Source organism: Cupressus sempervirens, chromosome 10 (assembly GCF_028749045.1).
Source record: "Cupressus sempervirens isolate cs-2001-9-10 chromosome 10, ASM2874904v1, whole genome shotgun sequence".
Taxonomy (NCBI): Eukaryota; Viridiplantae; Streptophyta; class Pinopsida; order Cupressales; family Cupressaceae; genus Cupressus; species Cupressus sempervirens.
In genome coordinates, this window is record NC_143127.1 from 318172712 (window position 1) to 318198881 (window position 26170).

General features: G+C 34.3%; 1 protein-coding gene, 1 long non-coding RNA gene and 1 pseudogene across 15 annotated transcripts; all 3 read left to right on the forward strand.

Annotated features, from left to right (window-relative positions):
* On the forward strand, positions 1-25887 carry LOC149533896 (uncharacterized). Of its 12 annotated transcripts, none has more exons than XR_016356717.1 (8): positions 1-271; positions 14201-14250; positions 14520-14929; positions 16075-16166; positions 19298-19372; positions 19658-19703; positions 19800-19935; positions 25476-25887. It is a non-coding gene; the product is annotated as an uncharacterized LOC149533896 (long non-coding RNA). The 12 variants fall into 12 exon arrangements; XR_016356720.1 differs by having other exon boundaries at positions 35-1257; XR_016356718.1 differs by lacking the exon at positions 16075-16166.
* The window catches only part of LOC149533895 (cytochrome P450 750A1-like), a 29369-nt pseudogene that overhangs the window by 1612 nt on the left and 1587 nt on the right, over positions 1-26170 (forward strand).
* LOC149533897 (uncharacterized) lies at positions 11255-12674 on the forward strand. Of its 3 annotated transcripts, XM_089803252.1 has the most exons (4): positions 11347-11483; positions 11595-11718; positions 11813-12089; positions 12197-12674. In XM_089803252.1, the coding sequence occupies exons 2-4, from the start codon at positions 11666-11668 to the stop codon at positions 12581-12583; spliced, it is 717 nt and encodes a 238-aa protein (XP_089659378.1). In that variant the 5' UTR covers positions 11347-11483; positions 11595-11665; the 3' UTR covers positions 12584-12674. The 3 variants fall into 3 exon arrangements, with proteins under 3 accessions (XP_089659376.1, XP_089659377.1, XP_089659378.1); XM_089803250.1 differs by having other exon boundaries at positions 11255-11483; positions 11595-12089; XM_089803251.1 differs by having other exon boundaries at positions 11341-11718.

The window sequence follows — 26170 nt, forward strand, 5'->3', positions numbered from 1 at the left end:
CTCACCTTTCTCCTTGTATTACTCTGATGTATTTGTATTTCAGATAGCAGTCCCTCCAGGTGGACTGTTTCTTTTGCTATTTTTTCGATTAGTTGGTTGAGGCTCTGCCTCCCTCTTTTTGATGTACCTTTTTGATCCCACGATTTATAATATAAAAATATCTCACATTTTTCTCATGAGCCTTTGCACTTCGGGAGCAACCACTTCACATTCGGCTAAGGACAGGGCTCGGGGGAAAAGCTTGGATCAGGGCTCTAGGTTGTTCTGTTTGGTGATTATCAACGTTTACACACCCGTGATTTTCATGGTTCATTAGGTCTATCAAATAGCTCTTATGAAAGTGAAACCCTATTAATTTGGAGCACAATAGCAAGACCCATTTGGAGCATCCCCCTATTCATTTGTTCGCCCTAAAAAATGTGTGCAGATTGAGTTGATTTTTGGTATTGGTTCAGCATGTAGAACATCAAGCATAATCTGTCATGGCTAGACGGTTGCATCGCCCGTGTTGCATGATTATTGCTTTCAACAAGGTTAATCTGAATGTTGCAATATCAATCTTGCCCTAAACGCCTTCTTCTACTATTCTACCTGCTAATTCTTCAAGAGAAGTCTAGATGTGGTGCAGTGGAAACAGGAAAGGAATTTCTCATTCTAATTAGGGTATTTCATAAATAGATCCTATTTGTATATTGACAAGTTGGTCTATAACCCTCTCACTTCTAACTGTTCGATCTCAAATGGACGCTGCTTTCCGTGATTCAATCTTCAAAGCTCTCCTCTCGGAAGAGGTTTCAAGTTATTTCTACTTTTTAAACAAAAAAATGCATCTTTGTTGTCGTGTTGGTACAAACTGAAAGTTGCCTGAGAGGAGAGAGACCTGTTGGAAGGAATTTTCAGTAGAATTGTAAAATCTGTAGAGTATGAGGGATATCTATTCCGGCAACTATTGTAAATTTTATTTTGTTGTTTAAGCGTATGGTAATTTTGGATTAAAACGCTTTCTGTTATGATAAAACGATTTCTGTTATGATTTTCAATCTTGATCTTCAAGAGAATGACTGTTTTGATCCATTGGGTGGCTGTTGTGTTCGGATCCCCTGTTATATACTGGAGATGCATCAAACAAGTGGTTTATTACCCAAAAGTATTGGAATGGAGGTTTTCTACTTTCTCACATTATTTTCAAATCGAGGAGTTTTTGAAGTGTTATTTGTTGAGGTTGATGCGTAGCTCCAGAAGTCACGGACAACCTGGGTGAGGTTGTCTATTAGGAATGATCTTAAAGTTGTGTGGGATCATAAGATTGTATAAGTTATCATATGTGCTTATTTGACTTCAGATGTTTTGCGTTCTGTTTAGCAAATTTAGATTTTTGTTATTTCAATTGCTGCTCTCCAACAAAACTTCAGCATACCAAGAATTTTCATCTTTATACAGACACAAGCTTTTAAAACAAAATTCATCCTCTTTCCTTTATCTGGTTCAAATTTTTGAAATGTGAATCTATCCTTACTGCCCTTCATACAACCTAGCTAGGTTCTTGACAGTGGAACCAATATTGACAAGAAAAATGGGGGACATAGGCCAAGGTTTTATAGCCCCAAGTAGTTTCTGTATGTTGTAATTATACCCCAGACTCACTTATACAAAGCGAGCAAGTATTTAATCAGGGCAATGCTTTAACTTGTAAACAAAATAATGAAACATAAGGCATTCATAAGATGTAATACATTATAAATGAGGCTCTAGTATATTTTTATTATTAAATACCATTCATATGTTTTCAATTGATCTATTTGTCTCCCTATTTAAATCGCTTATCTTTAACTTATAGCAGATTTTATCTTTTCTTCACATATCTTCTGTTATCTCTTTTTAACCTTATACATTCCTTTCTCTTACATTTTTGTGCTTCCAAGTTTAAATGCTTCTTTTTTGAGATTTATTCTGTGTCTCTCTGCCTCAATTTATTTCTAGTGATCACCTTTCTGTGTGATTGCAATATCCATTTTAAAATGTTCATTTTCTTTTTAATGCGGCAAAATTCTTTCCATTTAAAAAGTTTATTTCTCAATTTCTGCTCCTTTGTGGTAAATTTTGAATGCATTTATTCCATAGTTATGAATAATTTTAAATGTCTTTCTTTATTTTCTGTTAAAGTATACCCTCAGTTTTGATGAATTCAGAAACAGTATAGACATCTTTACAAAATAGAAACAATATGTCATCGTGAGAGCATATTCCCTCAATATTCTAATATTCTCATTTAGAATCAAGTTCCACAACCTATTACATCTTGACTCTTGAGATCACATTCCTATCCCAAGCCTAATTCCTGCAACAATCATCTTACCGTTCATCGTTCCATGGTCCTGCCCTCACCATTGTCCATGTCATTGTTCTGCACACAAACTTATGATCAGTTTTGATTAAGAAACCACATATGTTCCTTTATCTTTGAGTCCACCTTTTACCAAAGTACGATATCTATTTTCAATGAGGGAAGAAACTAATAGTTGGCTTGGTTATATCTATTACGTTCTGCACAAAAGAAACAGATGAAACATAAGTTGGTTTTGTTATATCTATCTGACTATGATATCACTTGGTGTCTTTTACTTAGATTTTTTAAGAATAGACATGTTAGTTATATCCATCTGATTTTGCCCAAAAGAAAAGAGAGGGGAACTTCATATTTTGGTTATATGCATCTGATTATGAACATTGATTATGCATTGAGAGAGTTCTCTAACAATGAGACTGATTGAGATTGATTCTTAGAAAGTTTATACCGTTGTACAATTTTTATAGTACATGAGGTCGTACTGTAGATTATGCTGTTGAACTTCATACTGACCTTTATAAGTTTGTCAAGGTGAATGAACTAGATCATCACCGTCACACATTGCATCACAAAACACAAACACCTGTAGACAATGTGAACACGTGAATTAATGTTTCTTCAGTCCATTACTATTCACTTGATTCATTTCATTGCTTGATAAAAAATGGTTTTACATCCATCTGTCCAATTCTAGACAAAAGAAAAGATAGAGTTTCATAGTTTGGTTACATGAAATCTAATATTGCACCAAAGATTTTTATAACAATGAGACTTATTCTAAGAGAGTTTATACCAATGTAAATCATTTAACTTTCACTACCAATGAGGATATATAGTAGATAATCTCTTGCTGGTTTTTATAATGAGCCTTATAAGCTGGCCACTATTTTGATTCTTGTTTAGTGTCATCGTGATTGATATTTCTTGACCTTTGTATTTTTATTTTGGAGTGGAACTACTCTTGAAGTGGTGGCACTTCTGGATGAGATGATTGAGGGCAACATGCATGGGAAAAGATCTCTGACTCTGCAATAGGAGTAGATCCCGAGCTAGATCATTTCATTTTGATTTTTTAAATATTTTTTTGAGTTCTCATATTGCCAAAGTAGGTGAAAATGAAATTGGAGAAATGGAGGAGAACCCTAGTTTCTTAGATTGCAAGATTTTTTATTTAATAGGAAGCCTACTACAAAATGTTGGTGATACACCAATTAGAACTCTCCAAGACCTGCAAAGAAGCCATGGTGTTTATAAACAATATGGAAAGTCAGCTCAATTCATTAGCCATAACTTTTCCTCCAGGTATGCCTTCCTCTTCTTTATTTTGCTTTAACGAGTGAATGTGTGCAAGTATTTTAATGCTTGAGGTTAGGTCAAGCATTCTGCAATCTTAATGCATCCCAAAGTTCCAAACGTTGGATTTTCTACCATGAAGAAATCAACAAAAAAAAAATTGTGCAACCAAATAACTCATTTAGACTACACACCTGTAGAGGTTATTTTAAAATAGTCCAATAAAACATGTAGAATATCTTTTCTTATTCTTACAACCCCTATATTTTGATCAATCTCTGACAAAATCATACTAAAATACTATTTTAACACAAACCTTATTGCACAATCCACATTCAAATGGATTTATTACTGGGTATGGCCATTAACTGACCATGTAAGAGGATGAACTTCTATAGGAAATATTAAAATAAAAAGTAAAGCAATAGGATAGCCACTAGCCTTGCTGCTACTATATAATAAAGCTATCCCAAATCCCTATTACTCGTAGAAACTCGTGATACCAGCAGCATTTACCAATTCATTTTAATATACATCGAATCTTTCAAAATATTATAATATTCCTTTAGTCTTCTTCCCTGAACTCTAAACCCCATAAGAAAATGTTGGAAATCATTTATGCATTGTACCGATTTGAGAATTCTCTCGAACTACCAATTTTATTTGAACTTCTTGTGGAGCCCAAAGATCTCTTTGGCTATGGTATTATAAATTTTGATGTTGCCATGATGTATAACAGGATGACAATTCTATTTCCTAATGAACAAGAGAACAAGATGTGTTGGTTCACAGAGATTTTCTATGGGTACATATGAACAGAAAGAATGAAATATACATTAGTAATAAAATTGAAGTAGGATTAATTGAAAGATGGAGGGCTAGTCATTATCTTGAGCCAATGCAAGAAAAATAAAAAAATAAACTATAATACTAGTTATATATTACCGATATTTACTCACTGTTGCATGAACCTAAAGTATTGTTTTCCACTTCTTTGGCTTGAAATCCCTAATGCTAGATGAGTTTGAGCTGAATTAGATGTTTTAGTTGAAACAATGATCAACAATTCAGTCTGCAAAAATGGCTATCTAGTCCTAAACATGTGCAAATGCATAAATTACCTATTTATATCATAATTTATACATTAGCACATCCTTAAGACTTGATAATCACTAACCCATTCTACAAATTAGAGAAAGAAAGATCCAAGTGCTTTGATAGTACCTTTTATTCTAAATATTTGTAGCATATTGTAAGCAAAAATTGTTTCATTAGGTCTTCCCAAGGATGGAGCCTTGTAACTCTTTTAACAAAAAATCTTTGCATCCCTTTGCAAATAGAGAAAGTTGAAAGTATAGCTATTGAAAATTGTTAGCAGCAGGTGCACAATAATGGTTGCTATGTAAATCATAGGTAATTGCAAGGCGAGGGACCATGGAAAAGAAGGGACCCTTTCCCTATCTTATTCAAGTGTTTGGGCTCATATTGTGACTACCTCACATGCATGTAGTGCATTAAAAGCACAAATATCTCTTCTCTCTCCCAATGCTAAGCCATGTGATTTCACTTTATGCTTATTTTTCTTCCACAAGTAATGCTCATGCAATTCAATTCACAATAAAGTAGGTGCCCAACTTCCTATTTAAGGTTAGGGTTACCATTTCCCTTGTTTGCTTTCTAGGGACTGGTTTGCAATCCCCCTTCCAAGTTGAGTATACTCTATCAAGAGAGGAGAGAATTGTAGTCCAGCTTGTAGCTTTTCGTCTGCACATAGATTACAGTGTGCTTGTAAGTTGTATTCGAACTGAGCTTGTGGGTGTGTGATTTGTTATTGGTAGATATGAATGATTTACTTTTTATGGTAATAATGGATAGGTACTTGACTTTTGTTAGCTTTTTAGTTTTTTGATTTTATCTTGTAAATATCTTGTGTATGATTGTAATGTTGTAAACTATATTTCATCTAATTAGGCTAATGCGATATGAATGATTTCAAATGTCCCTAGAACTGATTAGTGAAGAGAATGTTTGGAAATGATACTACAAAAGATTCCAGACCATACTCTATGAGAGAGAGAATGATGAGAAATATTGATAGAAAATATTAGATCATATTTTATGAAAGAAAAAAAGACAACACCAAGAATATTTCAAAGATCGCTCTGGTGAGAATATCACCAACTAGGTTTCCAACAACATATCCAAATCTCAATAAGATCCAACCGTAAACTTTCAAGTTATGACCTCTTCATAGAGACTGTTTATGCTATCAGAAAAAATTCAGTAAGTTTCATGGATTCCTGTAAAACATGTTCCACACCTCTAAATCAATATATGTAAATACATGCCCATACGATGCCTCATAATTGCCATCATAGCCCATGCAATGAGGCTATAGTTAAAGCTATGGGAATTGATTTCCACACCTACTAATCACATTTTCTTGGATGTTACTAAAGATTCTAATACATTTTGTGAGATGACATGTCTTTTGAGGTACTCTTGTAAACTGCCCTGCTATGCCATATGTGATTACTTCATCTGTTCTTTGAGAATAAATATCTTTGACAGATTTACTAAAACAATCTACATGTCACCTATTTTTATGAGAACAATATAGGGAGCTAATATCATCTTAACTGTAAAAACAATGAAATTTTATTTTGGAATTTATCTACAGGTTCCAGTGGCTGTTTTAAATAGGCTTAACTCCTATCCACATTTGTGGTTAAAATCTTGCAGCTAGAAAAAAATTGGCAAACCCAAATTTTAACATACTTGGACAATCTTGGCAACATTAGACAAAAGTAGTTTTTCATTTATTCATATATATAAAAATTCAATACTTATGACTGTCTCAGTTTGATATTAAATTGTTATTGTGTTTAGGAAGGGTAAAATTTGTATTGGTTCCATATATTTTGAGAGATGTAGACTGTAGTATTTGAAGAGTCTCCACATTCATCTGATGGATATTTGAATAATTATTTACTTAGTTACCGGATTCGCCTGGAAAAGGCCGGATCCGGGCTCGGGTCCGATTCGGATCCGGATCCACGTATGGATCCGTGAGGATCCGGGCAGGATTCGTAATCCTGCCTGTGGATCCGTAAGGATCCGCGGCCCGCGGATCCTTACGGATCCACAGGCAGGATTATGAATCCTGCCCGGATCCTCGAGGATCCACGTGCGGATCCGCGTGAATCCGCGGCAATGGAGGAGGAGAATGCAAAAACGTGGGCCCATTATCATTTTTTAATGTTTTTTTTTTGCCCTAAAGGCCCTAAACCCTAAAAACGACCCTCTAAATCACAATGCAAGTTCATTTGCTCTCTATTTTGCTCTCTATTTTGCTCTCTATTTTGCTCTCTCATTTTGCTCTTTCATACTTGCTAGTTTGAAGTGAAGTGCTTGGATTCGAAGGAGATCGGTTGTGGAGCTTCAAATACCTTGCAAGAAGTGTTTAAGGTATGCATTTCAACCATATTCTTGAATTCTTTTATAGATTATTGATTTATTTTTAGTTTTCCAAATTTTCAAGTTTTTGTGCAAGTGTGAAGTATGGTTTTCTTTCACTTTTTCTAGATTGCAAGAATAGAACAATGAGTAGTCTGTAATGATCCCATCTTTTGGCCTTCACGTTCTCCAAAGTCTAAGTGGAGGATAAGAAAAAATTAAATTAATTTCTTATAAAGTCATTAAATAAATTAAAATTAAAAGGTGGCTTTATATTTAATTAATTTAATTAATTATTGTATTACAAAGGAGATGCATCTAGAGTGTGTATTAATTATTGGAAAGGTGGAAGCCTCTAGAAGCACAATTAATTATTGCAAGAGAGAAGTTTCTAGAGAGTGCATTAATTATTGGAAGGGGGAAGCTTCTAGCACTTGCAATTAATTAATGTTTTAGTTCTTTCTAGAAGAGTGAAGGAATAGGATAAATAGGGGTGAGAGTCTCATTGTTTAGCATGAGATTATTATATCGGATGATTATGACTTGCATTTGATAAGAGCTCGGATATGTGAATCACACTCTTTTTTGGCAATAGAGTACGTTCATTCTCTGTTGTAACATTCTAGACGTCATTCCCTTAGGATTTGGCCTTTGGAATACATCTCTTTGTACTTGATTGCAACATTTTTAGAATCAATATAATTTCAGCAGTTGATTCAGCTTTTGGGCATTCCTAGGTGTCCATTACAATGGTATCAGAGCTATAAGTCCTGCCATCCTGTGGAGATCATATTGATAGTCGGATAAAGATGTATATTAGTCCAGATCAAGATGTGATGTTCAGACAGTTATTGAGTACATTAGAGAAGAGGCAATGCATGCAACAGGAGCAGAATAGGTGAATGGATATGATGTTGCAGCTTATGGCTAGACAGATGGGCATCAACATTGATGATTTGTATGTTGCTCCAGCACAGAAGGTAGTTGATTCTTCAGATGGGATCGAGACACCACCGGGCTATGCTATTGGTGATAGTCAGGAGTCCACATATGAAGCTTTGTCAGAGGATGGCGATGCAACAATAATGGGATTAGGAGAATGCGAGGATATTGTCCTATCAGCAGCCACTTCTGTGTTCGTTGAACCATCCAACAAGGAGTTTAGCAGTATGCATGCAGTTGTAGATGTGTGCTTTAATGATAGTACACCTATTATTGCTAATGAGGTGAGTAATATAGTGACAGAGTCATATTATACTATTGATCAACAAAGTGTAGATGTTCACTTCTGTGATAGTACTATGTTCAACATGGATGCCACATTGTCTTATGACAATTTGATGTTTGAGGTTGATATTGATCACTCTCCTGAGTGGAGTTGGGCTTTGTTTTCACCATCTACAAATATTCAGTTTTGTGTTGCAACAGTTGGGAAGAAGAGATTTCATAGATCTTATACGGAGTTACCTTTTGGTGACATTCTAACTTCTTCACCAGTATTGGGTGCTAGGTTGCACGACATGTGGTTGGTCCTAATGATGCTGATTTGTAGTTGGTTTAATGTCCATATGGATATCACACATTGCTTCAATTGGGATCCAGGTGGAGGTTGGAGTCCATTATGTTAATTGCTTGAGGACAAGCAATTTCAAGGAGGGCGGATTTGTAATGATCCCATCTTTTGGCCTTCACGTTCTCCAAAGTCTAAGTGGAGGATAAGAAAAAATTAAATTAATTTCTTATAAAGTCATTAAATAAATTAAAATTAAAAGGTGGCTTTATATTTAATTAATTTAATTAATTATTGTATTACAAAGGAAATGCATCTAGAGTGTGTATTAATTATTGGAAAGGTGGAAGCCTCTAGAAGCACAATTAATTATTGCAAGAGAGAAGTTTCTAGAGAGTGCATTAATTATTGGAAGGGGGAAGCTTCTAGCACTTGCAATTAATTAATGTTTTAGTTCTTTCTAGAAGAGTGAAGGAATAGGATAAATAGGGGTGAGAGTCTCATTGTTTAGCATGAGATTATTGTATCGGATGATTATGACTTGCATTTGATAAGAGCTCGGATGTGTGAATCACACTCTTTTTTGGCAATAGAGTACGTTCATTCTCTGTTGTAACATTCTAGACGTCATTCGCTTGGGGTTTGGCCTTTGGAATTCTTTCTTATTGGCTTTAGTATCAGGCAGTTTAGTTGCATTTTCGGCTACAGGCAGATTTGATATTTTGCTCATATCTTCTTCACTACTTGTCCGACGCTTATGCCGCTTGGAGGGAATGGTATTATGAAGGTAGTGGACTGATTGGAGGACAAAGTATTGTAGCAGCAAGTTCGTAAGCATGGGCTGGAGTATTATGACAATATTGCTGAAGTAATTAGTGAGTTGATAAATCTGCCATGTATTTGGTTTTATGAATTCTGAAAATAACATTTTATTAGCAGCAGTTCATTTCCACTTTGCATATTGTTGTAGTTTCTCTCTTGTTTATGTTGTATGATACCAATTCCATGCACGAAACACAACAAACAAATAAACGTTTGATTTCCAGAGTTATAAGGGGTTTTAAGAGGTTGCATGCAAACTGTTTGACAAAATTCATTTCCGCAAATTGGTTTAGTTTTATGGGACATCCAGGGGTGTCCATTACAGTGGTATTGATCAATAGAGTACGTTCATTCTCTGTTGTAACATTCTAGACGTCATTCCCTTAGGGTTTGGCCTTTGGAATACATCTCTTTGTACTTGATTGCAACATTTTTAGAATTAATATAATTTCAGCAGTTGATTCAGCTTTTGGGCATTCCTAGGTGTCCATTACATAGTCAAGGCTCAGTGGGTGAGGGTGGGGCTGCATCACCAAGCTTCAAAATTGATAAGGGGTCTCCTTTATGGAGACACACAACAAGAGTTGCACAATGTCCTGGGGGTGGGGCATACATATGGAAATGTAATTTTTGCAACATACAACATAGAAGCTCCTATTCCCGAGTGAAACTACATTTTTTGGGCCCTGCGGGTGAAGGAATTCACATGTGTCAAGGTAGTGATAAGAAGGGATTACCAACTGCACAAATAGCAGCATTAGCAAAAGAGCAAGATGATGCTGATAGAGCAGTTGCAAAAGCAAAACGTGGTGCTTCCCAAAAAACAAATATACCAACACCATCATTTGATCAAACAAACACAAGAACACATCCTTTTTTGCCTATGCCAACTACAAATGATGAAGATGAAGACCCATCTCCACTCACCCGCAAGAGAGGCCCACTAGATAGGGCATTCCAAATTGAAAAGAGAGACATTGCTGATCACAAAATTGGACGTTGTTTAATTGCAAATGGTGTTTCATTTAATTTTGCTAGATCACCTTATTTTAGGGAGATGGTGGAAGCAATAAATGATGCACCCCATGGTTACAAACCGCCTGGTTATGAGAAGTTGCGCACTACCATATTACATGATGAGAGGAAAAATGTAGAGGCTCAACTTCAACCAATAAGAGATTTTTGGGTTCAATCGGGTGTGTCTATTATTTCGGATGGTTGGAAAGATTGTAGAAACCGTCCATTGATCAATGTTATTGCTGTATGCCCTAAGGGGGCAATGTTCTTGAAGGCAGTTGATTGTGAAGGGCAAGTGAAAGATGCAGAATTTATTTCACGCATTCTCATTGATGCCATAGAGTCAGTGGGTCCTGATAATGTTGTTCAAGTGGTCACGGACAATGCAAAAGTTTGCAGGGCTGCAAGGATAATTGTAGAGTCTAGATATGATCATATCTTTTGGACACCATGCACCGTCCACTCTCTCAATTTAGTGATGAAGGCAATTGGCTCCGAAATAGATTGGGTGAAAAGGATATATGAGGAAGCTGAAGAGATTCAAATGTTTGTGACAAATCACCACATGTCACAAGCAATTTTTAGGAGTTTCTCGGACTTGGAGTTATTGAAGGTAAATTTTTATATTTAATATATAATTGAATATTATTGGATTCCACAATTATTAATTTTTGTTGTTGTTTACATTAACATGTTTTAATTTTTAAATGTTTTACTAACTTGAGTTTAACATGTTCTTAGGTTGCTGAAACCCGCTTTGCCTCTCACACAATCGTCTTGAGATGACTTGTGAAGGTAAAAGAAGCATTGAAGCATATGGTCATTAGCCCCCAATGGGGCATTTGGAAGAATTTCAATACAGCAAGGGCTTTAAATGTGAGAAGAATGATACTAGATGAGGATTGGTGGGGTCTTGTGAGTTATGTGTTGGAAATCACCGATCCAATAATGGCAATGCTTCGCTTCGCAGATAGTGATGAGCCATGCCTTGGGGATATTTATGATTCCATCGATAGTATGCTGGAAAAAATTAAAATGGTAAGTTTTACACTCTTTTACAACAATTTTTTATTTGAGAGATATCTAGATTCTAAAGTTTAAATTGACATATTCACTAATTATAATTATTATTCATATTTCATATCTTAGGTCATACAGAGGAGGGAGAATGATCCTGAGGACACCCTTTACAAGAAGGTGGAAAAAATTGTTCATCATCGATGGAACAAGATGACCACACCTTTGCACCTCCTTGCATATGCTCTATCCCGAGGTACTGTAGTTCTTATCAAATGTTTGTGCTTATTTTATCCAATGTTTGTGCTATTGATATTTGATAGTGTTCAATTGTCTTTTGTTATCCCCAGGTACTATAGTGCAGATGTACTTCGCCTTCCAGGTAGAGTGCCACCATTTAGAGATGCAGAGGTTGCAGATAGGCATAAGAGGGCACTAGCTAAGATATTCCAAGATCCAGAGATTGGGGCAATTGTGAGGAGTGAATTTGCTGCTTTCAACTCAGGTGAGGATTTCGACCCTATTGCCATAGCAGACCAAAGTAGGATGGGTGCCATCAAATGGTGGTACCTTCATGGGCAAGCCTTCACGTACCTCCAACCTCTTTCCATAAAGGTCCTATCCCAAGTAAGTTTGTAAAATTAAGCTTAAGGTTAACATTCTCAATTCCTTGAATTTATTATTTAATTTATTTATCTTGATTGTTGTATTGATAATTTTTAATTTCTCTTTAGGTTGCCAGCTCTTCTGCCGCTGAGCGGAATTGGAGTACTTACTCCTTTATCCACTCAATCAAACGCAACCGGTTGGCTCCAAAAAAATCAGAAGACCTTGTGTTCATTCACAACAATTTGCGCTTGTTGTCACGGAAGGATCCTAAGTACAAGAAGGGGCCCGAAAAGCTTTGGGATGTAGCACCTGAGACTCCTGATTTAGATATGACCATCCGAGATCTTGCTAGATCCACTTTGATTGATGTGGATGATGAGGAGGAGGATTATGAGTTAACAATCCCCTCTACTACTAGTGGTTTGGGTTCCTCTACTAATACAGATGCAGCACTTGCAGCTCACCAGTACCCCTCTGATGCGGATTTTCTTGAAAATCCATTTGATGATTAAATAAAAAACTTTAGTGTTGACTCTTGACTCTTTTATGAGTAAATCATGTTATAAACTTTAAGTTTAATGATCTATATTTTGAATGTTACAAGCTTTCACTTTCAGTAATTCAATGTTAATGTGTTGATTTTCTTTATAATCGTGAAAATAGATTAATTATCAATGTCATTGATCAAGTATACTAGATTCATACTATGAAATGATTTAGTTTTAGAATTATGTATATTTCTCTTTTTTTTAGTATATATAATGCATATATATATATATATATATATATATATATATATATATATATATATATATATATATGCACGAATCCTCCACGAATCATAATTGGGAAAAAAAAAAAATCCCGAATCCACGGATCCGATTCACGTGCCCGAATCGGATTCGTGTCACGAATCGGCAACTAAGATTATTTAACATGCATTTTAATAGATTTTGTATTTATCTTACACTATTTGGAGTTTTGGCAATAGTGCATATTTTCATGTTTAGGTGACCTTTATTCAAATGTTGAAAGCTCTTATTATGTATTTATCTTATCTTACAACCCTTTCTAAAGTTTGTATTTTATTCCATGTAACTTAAAAAATTCTTAATTTAACCATTTTCAGTGCCAGTTGCAACCTACATGATGGTTGTGATTTTTCATACTAACAAACCAAGATGTGACTTGTTTCTCAATATATTGTTGGGTTAGTATTAGAGTCCCCATTTCTTCTTATGGGGATACGCATTTCAATATAGTTGGTACAGTTTATCAGGTTACGAGTATATTTAGAGAAGTTATTTGTTTGGTATTAACTCAAGTCCTAGTTCAGAAAAAATGCTTGACTCTAAATCCTATCACTAGTTTGTACTAAATAGCTCCTTCCAGGCATTGTCTTTCTGCTAAGAACCCAATTGTTTGGAGTTTGAACCTTTGGCATTCCTTTGTTCTACTATTGTAGTCTTTTCTGAATATATAGTTTTCCTTTCCTTAATGATATACATACATACTTACTGATAATGAATTAATGAGTTTGACTGTCTTGATTACTTGAGTAGTTTTTTAAATATATTTTTATCTTTGTAGATGGAGAGTTCTAATTTGTGCAAATTCGTAAATCCCTCCATGGGCTGTGAAATGCTCAATAAATGTCTCTTTGATAGATTGTCCTCAAATAAAACTCTATTCTATTTTGAAAAATGATTAGCATAAATGATGAATGAAACTCAAATGGCATTGTCTTGGATGTCCACAGTCTTGTAATATCAAGAAATAGTGAATGTCTTAACTTGTGGTTACAATTTTAGTAGCACTCCATAAGATTGCTAGAATATTTCAATGACAGTTAATTAGTAACAAGCGATGGGTTATATGGGCTTTAATTCTCTGAGTAGAGTTGCAAGTGATGATAGGGTAGCTTGAAATTTTTTGGGGTGCTATCTAGTAGCGTACTTGGTAGAGCCTTGATATGTATTGAGGGCTTGCCGCAACATATTTGGACACCCTATAGCAGATTTAGGAAAATCTAATATATCATATTTGTTAGCAACATATCTAGATCTGTTATATGAGTAACTCCTCAGTGACATCTGATTTCTTGAAGGGTTGGAATTCTGTAAATGCAGGCTATAAGGGAAAGATGGATTTTGAAAGAATCAAGGAACAAATTTCAGAGGTGTGTTAAGAATATATGATAGATTTGTTTTCAAAAGAAAAAATAGAGATTATAAAACATAAAATAATTATACACCGAATGCTATTAAACTTCATCTTCCCACACTTAAATAATTCCATTTATTATTGACATTAGAACACATAGCTTTAGAATTTCAGTTTGAGCTCTTGGTCAATTATTTTCAGCACCAAAATTAGGCCAATGGAAAATTGTCTTATTTTAATTTAGATTATTTTAATTGTGATCTGATTTGAAAAATCATTTTACAGGACCCCATGTAGCAGCGGCCATTGCCTATGATAGTGTAGTTATGTTTGGCTAGAAGGGACAGACACTCCACGAATGCTGGTGGTGTATAGAGAGAGCTTTGGACTTGGGTACTAGTGGTGGCCCAGATCTGATTATTGATGATGGAGGGGATGCCACCCTTCTAACTCACGAGGGGTCAAGGCTAAGGAAGAGTTTGCTAAAATTGGCAAGATTTCTAATTCTACTTCCACTACCAATCTTGAGTTTTAGATTATTTAGGGATTGATGAAGGATAGTCTCAAGGAAGATCCCCTGAAATATGACAAAATAAAGGATAGGTGGGTTGGTGCATCTGAGGAAACCACTACAGGGGTGTATAGACTCTATTAGATGCAGGCTAGTGGCTCTCTATTGTTCCCTTCCACCAATGGTAAGGACTTTGTTATGAAGAGCTAGGTATATATATCTGAATCTGTGATCTTTTTAGTTTAGATTTAGTTTTTGAAGTGTTTTTAGGTTTTGATTGATACATAAAGTTGGGGTTAAATTTTATTGATGTAGGAAGTGGGTGGTAGCTTTGATCCAGTTCTGATTTCAGAGAGTTCATTTTGAACTAAATGATATGCAATGCTTTGTTTTATAAATTTTTTAGGTTAGTAGGCATCTAAATATAGATGATATATTGCATGCGAAGAATGTGTGGCTTTATATTTAAACTTGTTAACATAGTGTGACTGGGTAGTTTATTTTTCTTGCTAAAATCTAGATATTTATATTTCATGGGTACCAGCTACCTTGATAAGGTGACAGAAAATGCTTCTAGAAACCATGGAGTGCATCTAAAAGCAATATTAGTCAAATGTTATTACGTATTGTGATCAATTTATGATTTATTTTACTTCAAATTTACTACTAATTTGAGGGTACTTATTCATAAGGCTTTCTACTGTGTTTGGGAAGCCATTGCCACTTTCATTTTTTCTTTTTGGTTTGTTGGTATCTAATAGTTGGATTCTGAAGATCATTACTAGTTTTGTTTTATTGATTTGTCTGTACCTAGAGACCTATATAGTTGCAGATTATATTTGTGTGGATGTGATATATGAAAGAATCTTGGGTTGCTTTTGGGCATTTATTGAGATACTGATGAATCCCTCTTATGTGAGGATTTATCCCATCTTGTTTGTGCTGCTAAGATCTAGGGCTTCAAACTTCTTCAATCCTATTATATTGAAATAGTAACCTTTTTTGTTAGAATACATATATTTGTCTCTTCAGAAATAGTTTAGCAATATTATTTGTTTTCTGGTATAGGAGATAATAACATCATTCATAGTAAACTTCTTTCATAAATCTGCAAAAGTCACAGTAGCTTCTACTTAGCAAGGTCCCTTGTGTATACTACTCTTTCACTTCCACTTAACTTGAGCTCTTCTAGTGCACGATACATGCAACAAGTACAATGCTCTCCACAAGTACACATTTCTTTGGAGCTTATATGTTTACATTCCATAAAATACTATACATCCCATAGCAAGTGGAGATCAAACTAATTTCTTCTTTCTTTCTTTACAGGTCTTCAAAGGAAACTAAAGTTAGGACAAAATCGTAACTTCAACAAGACAGTCAAAATACTCTCACCATACATTGCTTCTCATTGGTCCTAGGTGAAATTTCCAACTCTTTTGTTGCTGCAAATGTGCAATATCCCAATCTTTCAATGATTTCATTGAGATCCTAGGTTTTACAATATTGTGCCTTAATTTGACATGTTTCTTTACCATTTATCTCTTCGCACCTGTATCCTTCTAGGGTTTGGATGCATCAAGCATTTCTTTTGGCCATGTTGAAATTTTTCTTTCTTGTGTGAAAGGTCTAATCTCAACTATATAGAATACCTTTATCACTGCCCATTCCTCCTAGATCTATGAAAGCACTAGTGAAGGTGATAGTAGTTATTAGAGTTGTGACCATTGATAGCCTTTGAACTGATTCCTTATGGGAGTAGATTTCTTCTATTTAGTTTGCTCACTTATTCTTAATCCCATTTGCATTCTCAGATAAACTGACTTCATTTTCAGGGATGACTCCAAATTCATTCTCAAATAAACTGTGATGGAAGCCTTGGAGCTACTCCCTCCCATAGTAATCTATAGGAGAATAAACAACCCAGCTACGGGAGAATCTAAACATGATTGGTTCTGTATGAGCTAGCGAGGTGTATAATTTCTTGGGCATTGCTCTGATTTACCTTTCTGAATTTTTATGACCTATAACTAAAATTATGGAATTTGGATCACTTGAGATCATAATTTCTGGTTGTATAAGGATCTGAAAACAGGGGAGGTATAGAATAGAGCATTCATATCTAAATACAAAAATACATAATAGAGATTTTGCATAGATACCTTTTATTCATTCACACATCAATTGAATACAGTTGAAACCTCTATATAGAGGATTCAATAAAGATTCAAAATCAACGATCTTAAATCAAAACAAATTCTTGACTGGACTATTAACCATCTATTGATTAAGAGTTATAATTTATTTTTACAATTACAACAACTATAAATCAGAATAGATATGGATATGATAATCTTAATTGCTAATTATCTGTATAATCAATCTTTATTGCTTGGAGATAATTATGGATTTGATTTGTTTATGTTATTGCGTGCAAAAAATCTGCAATATAATTTGAGTTTCATATGATCCATGGTTGAGGAATTAACACCACCTACCTGGGATATATTCTCTCCTTCTGACAATGGTGAATAAATATATTAGAGCTGTATAATTGATCAAATTTGTGCTTACATTATTTGAATTAATGCAAGACTCCCACTGGGAAATTGAATCTGGGATGGCTATTTATGAGCCATCCAACCATCCAGAAAGTTAGAATTTACATTTTTTGGCCTTGTTGTATTTCTTTTAACTCTTTGAGTGTATTGACTTTAAGCCAAAATATATTAATGGCTAAAAATTTGCAAAATTCCTGGGTTTATTTTTTATATGAATTAATGATATCTGTGATTTTGATAATATAATGAGGCCTACACTGCAAATCATGAATTATTATGTTTTAATAGCATGAAAGCTAAATATATTGAGATACTAAAAATAATAAAAATAATATAATAAGGGTGATGGAGAGAGTGTTTTAAAAACTATAATTTAATAATTTCCAAGAAATATGATAACATAGAGCTTTGAAATCAAGAAAAAATAGAAAGTTTTAAAGTATGGCCATTGAAACCATTGAATGAAATATCAAATCTGAAATTCAAATCTTCAATAGTAATAGTTGAAAACTCACATTGCAAACAAACTAAAATTAAATACTTTGAATACTATTTAATATTCTTTTTAGCTAATGCCAAGTCTCTTTTTGTGAATTGTGATCTAGCTCAATGATTGATGGATTTTACTGGTGTAGGTTTATAGCTCACTGGAAATGGTGCTGTAGTAGGTCTGAATGGTAAACCGGTGCTCAAAATTCTACACCATTTCATACCAAACACACTTAACACAAAAAAAAATTGAAATAGCTGTAAAAAATGGTGTTAAAATCAACATTAGTTCACCAGAACCTAAAGGCATGATATTGGAAATTGATATTAGACTAGTATAGGTCTACCATGGATACTGGTATGGTAGGTACACCACCTTATTATCTTCAAAGTCCCTGATAGAAAGGTCAAATCCATCACCAAAGATCTTCATAAGTTTGTAATATGACTGGGTGCTACCACACCTCAAGGATTTAACCCTAACTCAATGCTTAACTGAAGAAGACTTTTAACATTTGAATTGTATGGCCAACAATCTTTTAACATTTTTGTCATTTTCAAACTGAGCGACCGGCAAGAATATGTCAGTTATAAATGACAACAAGAATTCAGAATGAGTTCATGCTTGATACCTAAAGCAATCAGTACAACTAGGCAAGATGGAAGGTATGGCTATGATAGTATGAAAGGTATGGCCAGCTGGAGAAATTGTGAGTGTATCTACATCTACTAGGAGTTTTAAGTGGCATTCGACAAAGCTAGAACAGTCAATGCATATTTCTACAGTGGTTTGAGTGTCATATGAGCAACAAGAAGTCGTCTCTAAAGTCATTCATGGATGCCTTATCCAACAAGAAGTGTTCAACAAACTAGTAGCTTGTGCTATATGATGTTTCAAACCTATAATATTTATATCTATTTCTGATTTCATCATAGTTGGAAAAAAAAACTACACAATTGAATCCTAATAGCAATATAACAATTTTCTTCGCTGTGAAAATATCTCCTACTTGTCAATTTCTTATTGTGATTGTTTGCGAAATATCGTCTCTTCAGTGTATTGTTATACGGCTTTGACTTTCTATCATATTCAATTGCAACAACAGATGAATGTATGCTGGTTTTCATATTTGTTTAATTAAATCAATGTGTTCTCATAAATGGTAGTTCATGTAATCATTTTCTTATTGCATAACACAAAAATATAATTCCAGGGTTACAACAATGGCATAGCTTTAGAGTAAATCTATATCAACCTAAATTATCACAAAGATTGACCCAAAAACCATGCAGTTGAATCTTAATAAACTGTCATGTAATTTGATAGACTGCAAAAACTTAACTTTAATATTGGATTGATGTCAAACTATTGTTTTGTTTTGTTCAAGTTTTAATGTGATAACTTGAACATGACCTTTTTCTTTTGCTTCTAGACTCCTTTATATTGCCATGTTATAATGCTAACCTTCTTTTTGTGTCATATTTTGGGATGGACTGAATAGATGGAAAAAACTGCTAGAGGAACTCAAGGGTGCATCTCTCAAGGATGTGGTGGAATTCCTTGCCAAAAAGTTCAAGTGAGTTTTTTGGTTTGAAGGGATGCTTTAAGATCTTTAATTATACATGTGCTCTAGAATAGGCATCAAAGTCTTTCAATTTTAATTCCATTAGAAGTAGATTATTATCAAGTTTAGGTTCAAACATGTTGGAGGTTCCATAGGTTATACACTCTCAACTGGGAATGTTATAATGAATTGATCTTAATGAATTTATAGAAGCTTGTTTATTCTTTGAGAGAAGTCATTTTCTAATTGCATCATCTTATCATATGAATCATACTTGTCACTTTTCATGAAATGCAGTGCTACACCAGACCGAGCTGGAAAAGTTCGTGTACAAACAAAGCAGGTTGTAGTGTGACACTCTTTCTAGAATGAGCTTTTTTTTAAACCTAATGTGTAGCATTTAGTAAATACTAAATATTCAATTAAATATATGATTTAGATACTTAGCTGGTTCACAAAAAAGCGGTATAAGGGAAAATGTACAGCAATATCAACTACATCAAATACAGAACCCTTGCCTATTAACGACTGTCCTTCAAAGAGTGTAATTGCAAACTCCAATGATGTTTCTACAGGTGAACTTCTAGGTTCTTTTATTTGCACTATATCCCATTTATGCATGCATTGCTGCGGTAGTGCTATATTGTAGAAACTTCAACATCCATATTCCAATTACATCAAACCCTATATTTCTTTTAATGCAATTGCAAACAATAATGTCTCTTTGCTATAATTATTATTGTTTTTATAGAAGGCTTATTAAATGATTTAGTTCCTACTAATTTGGACATATTAAGGGCAACCTCCTTGTCTCCTTTGTCAATGATAAATATTTAAAATTATCCCATTTGGTTTTCCGAATTCACAAATAGCTATTATTAGATGCAATATACATTTTGCCACAGTGATTTACGTATCATATGGATTTGTAAAAGAACTCAGATTGCTTCAGTTTCCAATGAACACTATAAAAGTGATGTAATTATACTTTCTCTAAATTTACCCACATTTTAGTTCGATTTATCATAATGCACAATCTTGTAAAACCAGTGCACTATGAACTCCACAACTATGGTTGCTGCATCAGTCATTCCTTAGCTAACCTGCAAAGGTTGATGGTTGGCTCATTCTTCAAAGTTCAGAATATGATTTTAAACTTCTTAAAATTTCTATGTAAGGAGAAAGCCTCACTTTGTGGTCATGGGCCATTGCTATTTAAACATTATCATGCGTTTTTCGTGGTTTGATTTTAATTCTTTCGTTCTTGTACTATATTTTGTGTTCAAATTTTTAAATTTTCCATATGCACTTTATATTATGATTATGCTTTTAGCTGTGAACCAACTATTGCCTACTTGTGTATAATTTCTGATAAATTATCATTCCATGTACATATCATTATAGGTATTATTGGACTATTATTAGATATATTTTCTCTTATTATTACCCAAGTTGCTAGTACTGGTTAGGGACTGGGTTTGGGTTCATTTTGGATTTGTTTGTACAAAGAAAAATAAATTAAAAAGTGTATACGTGTATGCAGTAGCAATTAAGATCATAATATGCCACTATGTTAGTTGTCAAATAACATAGCAAAATATGTCAGTGTATTAATAGTTGAAACTGGACTGTCATGATAATTATAAAAGTTTTAGTTCAAACATAGCAAAATTCCTAAATACACCATCATATTGATGGTTTAGTTCAAAAATAATAATATCAACTGTCAACAATCAGCCATCATGACTGAATGCCAAATATCAAGTTTTTCATCCTTCTATACATAAAAGAAATAGATTTAACCTTTTCAATGTATTTATGGTCAACATTAGAGTTGGGAGTCAGTTTGACCTTTTTAGGACAGAAACCTTTTTGAAAGATATAAAAAATTAAAAAGTGCAAAACATGCCTCGGTTTTATCGGCTGAACCTCGAATTCTCCTTGGGTTTATCTAGATTTGATAGGTATGAACCCATGCTCTGTGGGCTTGACACTGTCTGAACCCACATAGAACTGAGTGCAGTCCAGGACCGTATTCAAACCAAGCTAGGACCCAGGGAGATCCACTGAAGGACCTCGAATTATAGATTATTACTAAATAAAGGTCATTCTTAGTTACACAGAAGTGATACTACTTGGTTATGATCATTAATGGTTCTGAGGTGATTCCTCATATGATTTAGAGTCTTTCCAGATTGGGACAGTTTCTTGCAATTGACAATTTTATAGCCAACCACTAACAGCTTAGAGAGGATCTTTAGGGGCCAACGTAGTTGTAATGTCCCCAACCAAGGGGTTGATTTATTTGAATTTTCTTGTGTTTTGTGGTCATGAACAAACAATGCAACAAAAGTCATTTTGTTATCTATTCCATAAGCTAATTGCCAGCATAAACCCTTTACAGGGAATCTGTGAATCTGAGAAATGTACAGTTTAAACAATTACAGTATGCTTACATTAATTACTAATATTCAGAGAAAACTAATATGTATAATCTAATGATTCTATGAGAATTTTAATGGATGAATGTATAGCAAATATCTGATGGTCCAATGAAAAGCATACAGATCCAAATATATGTAGATATAAGGAATTTGTTATGAATAGATCTCGCAATTGAAATCTTAACCAGCAACTTACAAACTCCAGAGTTCTACAAAAAATTAATTGTCAATGCTGCATGAATCTGCAAATTATTGACTGGCTTGATTGTACAACCACCCAAGTGGATGTATTTTATGTTGATTGTCCCAACCCAAGTTATAAGGTATGTGAATTGATTAGCTGCGCGGTATCAAAAATGCTAAATATGGATCTATGATGGTTGTCTTCTAAAACCCTGTTGTCTTCCTCGTAATTGATCACAACTATCACCAACTATAAAAACTAAATGTATTTTAATACTTTGACAGGTTCAAAAGCCCAATTCAAAATTTTTTTCAAGGAGGCATCAATCTTCATTTCAGGCCATTCAAGTTATCCTTTGCGTCCATTTTTTAAATTTAGTAATTATCTTAATTCAGAAAAAGGGGACATGACAGTAGTAGCCTCAATGAATGAATAAATGGAAGTTCGTTAAAGTGCAGATTTGTATGCCATTTCACAAGGATTCTAATCTGAATTCACACGGTTCATTCGAGAAAATTTCCTTGGGCAAAACAACCTTTTTTGTGTGTTTTGATTAAACATTGGAATGGTTTCCTTAGTGCAGATTTGGCTCCGCCCAATATGAATATAAAAAAAAAAAAATTTAGTGGATTATGGAATCAATATTTCATTGCAACCACATGGAAAACAATTTTCAAATTTAGTCATGGTTTAAATGATTTGGTATTTGGACACTTTGAAGTAGAAAAATCTGATTTTTGTGTGCAGATTTTAAATGGTTCAAGGTCAGATGATCTTTAAATAAGATTGGGATTTTTAATTTTAATATGAGGAAGATTTTGGTACAGGGTTAAAGATTAAAGCTTGAGTCTCTACCTTCACTGCAAGTGTATCTAGGTGTACACTACAATGAATTTAGCTCCAGCATTTCTAAGAATCAATCTGGAAGTATAGACACAAGATGAAATAGTGAAACAACCATTCGAAAGAAACTTCGCCTTGCTATTGATGTATATCTATCATGTGAAGATTCTTGAACTCACATCATTTTCTTTGTACCTCTGAAACACAAGCCAGACCTTGATTACATTTCCTTAAACGCCCATCCACGGCCTCAAAGTTTAAAACAGAAGCAATTTCATCTCCCTGGATAACTTGGATCTGTGTATATTTAAAACAACTTTCTGTTGCTCCTCGCAACGAACACTCTAACACCAAAGTCTCTCCGTGATCTCCTTCTTGTCAAGATTATTCAAAACATACATGCTGTCAACATACAAGTGCAGAGACATCTCTTGGGTCTCTCTACATACAATTGGTTATGAACCCCATCAAAATAGATTCTTTTAGTGGCAAATTCTCTAGTCATCCATCTAGAAAAAAATTATTTTCTATGTTTTTATCTTTCTTTCTAATTTATAGAATTGAAGATATCATTTTTTTATAAGCTGCCAGTGTACTTGACCACTAAAACGTGTTCCAATATGCAGGTTCTATGGCTGAGAATAGCTAGTGTTTGATGAATTGTTTGGAGACATAGGTTGCAGTTATACAATTACAGTTAAAACGTGTTCCAATATGCAGGTTCTATGGTTGAGAATAGCTAGTGTTTGATGAATTGTTTGGAGACACAAGTTGCAGTTGTACAATTACAGTGTAATACTATCTCCATTTTAGAAAACTACGAAGAAACTAGAAGTTTTAATAATTTAAAATTTGGGTTCACAGAGTAACTATAAAAGGTTTAGTTGTCTTCTCTCCACTCACTCACCTTAGAAGTGTTCTCTTGGACTAGTTGATTGCACCCACTATTCCCAAATAAAGAAAAGTAATGCAAAAATTTGGCCAAAATTTCTCTAAGCTTATGCAAAGGGATTGGAAAAACTACCTGCCTTAAATGACTCCAACCTGCATGAATTTAGCATGGACCACTGCAATGTTTTGGAGTTTCTCACTACCATCTATCATATGCTCTCATGTTAGACTTGGTTTCTCATCACTAGTTATTTGGTAAAAAAATTACCATATATGGAAGGTTCTCCTACTGTAGTTGCCATAAAAGGAAAATTGTTCAGGTTTGAATCTTCATAGCTGGGACTAGATGCCCTTCCTGTAGGCCTATATTCATTTCACCCATCAATGTGTGATGCAAAGGAAGCAATGGTTTCCCAACAAAGCAACTCTCTTATAGAGCATTTGGAGGTATTGACCTTAGAAAAAAGAGTTCAGGTTCCAATTTGAGTGTATCTAGTGGCCAACTGTGTACCTTTAGTATTTCTAGAATGATTGATACAGAGCATTCAATGATTCATTTTCACGAGTTGTATTTTTAATTAATTTTGTGGGTAAGTGAGATAGAGCTGGAGCTGTGTGTTTTATTAAACTTTTCAGAGTCTATTCTATGTGAAGTTGTTTCAAGGGACTGTGGATATCTTCTTGTCTTTGTATTCTGCACTAACCATATAAGAACATTGCAATGCGACTCCTAGTTCATACAAGTTGAGCACCTTGGATGCAGCAACATATAGTGTTATCTTAGACTTTTGTTATCATTATAGGTTGTTATTCCAAGGTATTTGGGAGTTATATTCACTTTGATGGCTATTTAAGCTAGTATGTGTTTATTGTGATTGTGCTTGTATAATTATCACTCATAATTGTATGCACGAGTACTATAAACTTAAATCAGCCATAAAGATAACTATATCTCATTGTTGCCAAGTTCAAGTTGATGGTTTATACTTGTTAGAATAAAAAAGTTAAAAATATAGGGTGGTTTCTACACTATGTTGTAAACTCAACCAACATGGTATATGTATGAATTTGCTTGACTTTTGATAGCACTATCCAAAGTGAGGTGGAATGCCCTAGGTCTTTGTGTTTGACCCATATATTTTAGGGTCTATTATAGTTATTCCGACCATTTCTATGTGAGTGACTGCTATCTCAATGACTACTATCATACCATCGCTTACCTTCCACTAATTTTGATTGCTCTAACAGGGGACCACTGTTGTTTTAAGTTTCTTGTGATAATTGTGGTCACCTTGTTCTGCCACTCTTTGATTGTCTTGCACAGTTCATTTAAGTGTTCTAACTTTATAGTAATCATCTCCATTGACTTGTATCTAAACATTACACTATAGTGGACATCATTAGCATCTTAGAAATCATTGTTTCAGTTAAATGGACTATTGCTGCTTCATCCACAGTCTACGTGCCTTTGTAAGCTATAGTACCATATTATTGCCTGATCACTATTTTACTTTTCTGAACAATACTTTATACTTTGTAATAGTAGCTCCCATAATTTTCATGGTTCTTTATTCATTGTGCTCCTTTATTTTATTTTCTCTGAGATAGTATTGTTCATTGTGACTATCTTGTCACTACAATAACCATCATGCTGCTAAAATGAAGTTGTGTTGAATATTTATTTTTGCACTATGACTGTCATTGTATCTATTGTTGACCCTAGTGGTGAAGGCATCATTTGAATCTGTTGCAGGTATGGGGTCAACTACTCTATACACTAAATTAGCTTTGAAGGTCATGTCAAGACACTTCAGATGTTTAAGAGATGAATCAGTAACCAGCTTAGAGCCGCAAAAAAAACAGTAGGTGAGGACTACACTGGACCTGGTACAAGTGGAGGAGAGACTCCAAGATTAAGATTTCTTGATCAAAGTCTTAAACAACAAGAAGCCGTACAACATTTGGGAATGCTTGAACAACATGCTTGGCAGCCACATTGAGGACTTCTAGAGCATTCAGTGTCTGTGCTCTGTGCATGGATATCTGAGCATTTCTTACACCTGTAAGTTTTCAGGCTTTTGCACATTTTTGGTTTATTTTTCAACACCATAATAACTTCCTATTTAAATAAGGCAAGCCCTTTGGCTATGCACATCTTTGATCTAGTGTTTGGGGCTATGACACCACTATAATTCAGTTTTTGTCACCTAAGGTAAAGTAGCTTATGTTATACTTCAATTTTAGTTTTGCTTTCAATGTTTGCTTACTTATCACTACTTATATTTGCTAGACAATGAATCACTATTTATATTTACTAAACAATGAGATTTGTGAATAGTCATCAATCTCAATGTCTGTACTGACTAGACGTGTCCATTCATCATACCCATTTGTGCTCGGTTTCACCTTTGCCATGTTAACAATTCAACCCAGGAGTGTGCTGAATTT

Coding starts and splice junctions, on each gene's coding strand:
- LOC149533897 (XM_089803250.1), top strand. CDS start 11,262: ATGGTCATTAGCCCCCAATGGGGCATTTGGAAGAATTTCAATACAGCA. Junction 11,484..11,594: donor TGCTGGAAAAAATTAAAATG/GTAAGTTTTACA, acceptor TTCATATCTTAG/GTCATACAGAGGAGGGAGAA. Junction 12,090..12,196: donor CCATAAAGGTCCTATCCCAA/GTAAGTTTGTAA, acceptor ATTTCTCTTTAG/GTTGCCAGCTCTTCTGCCGC.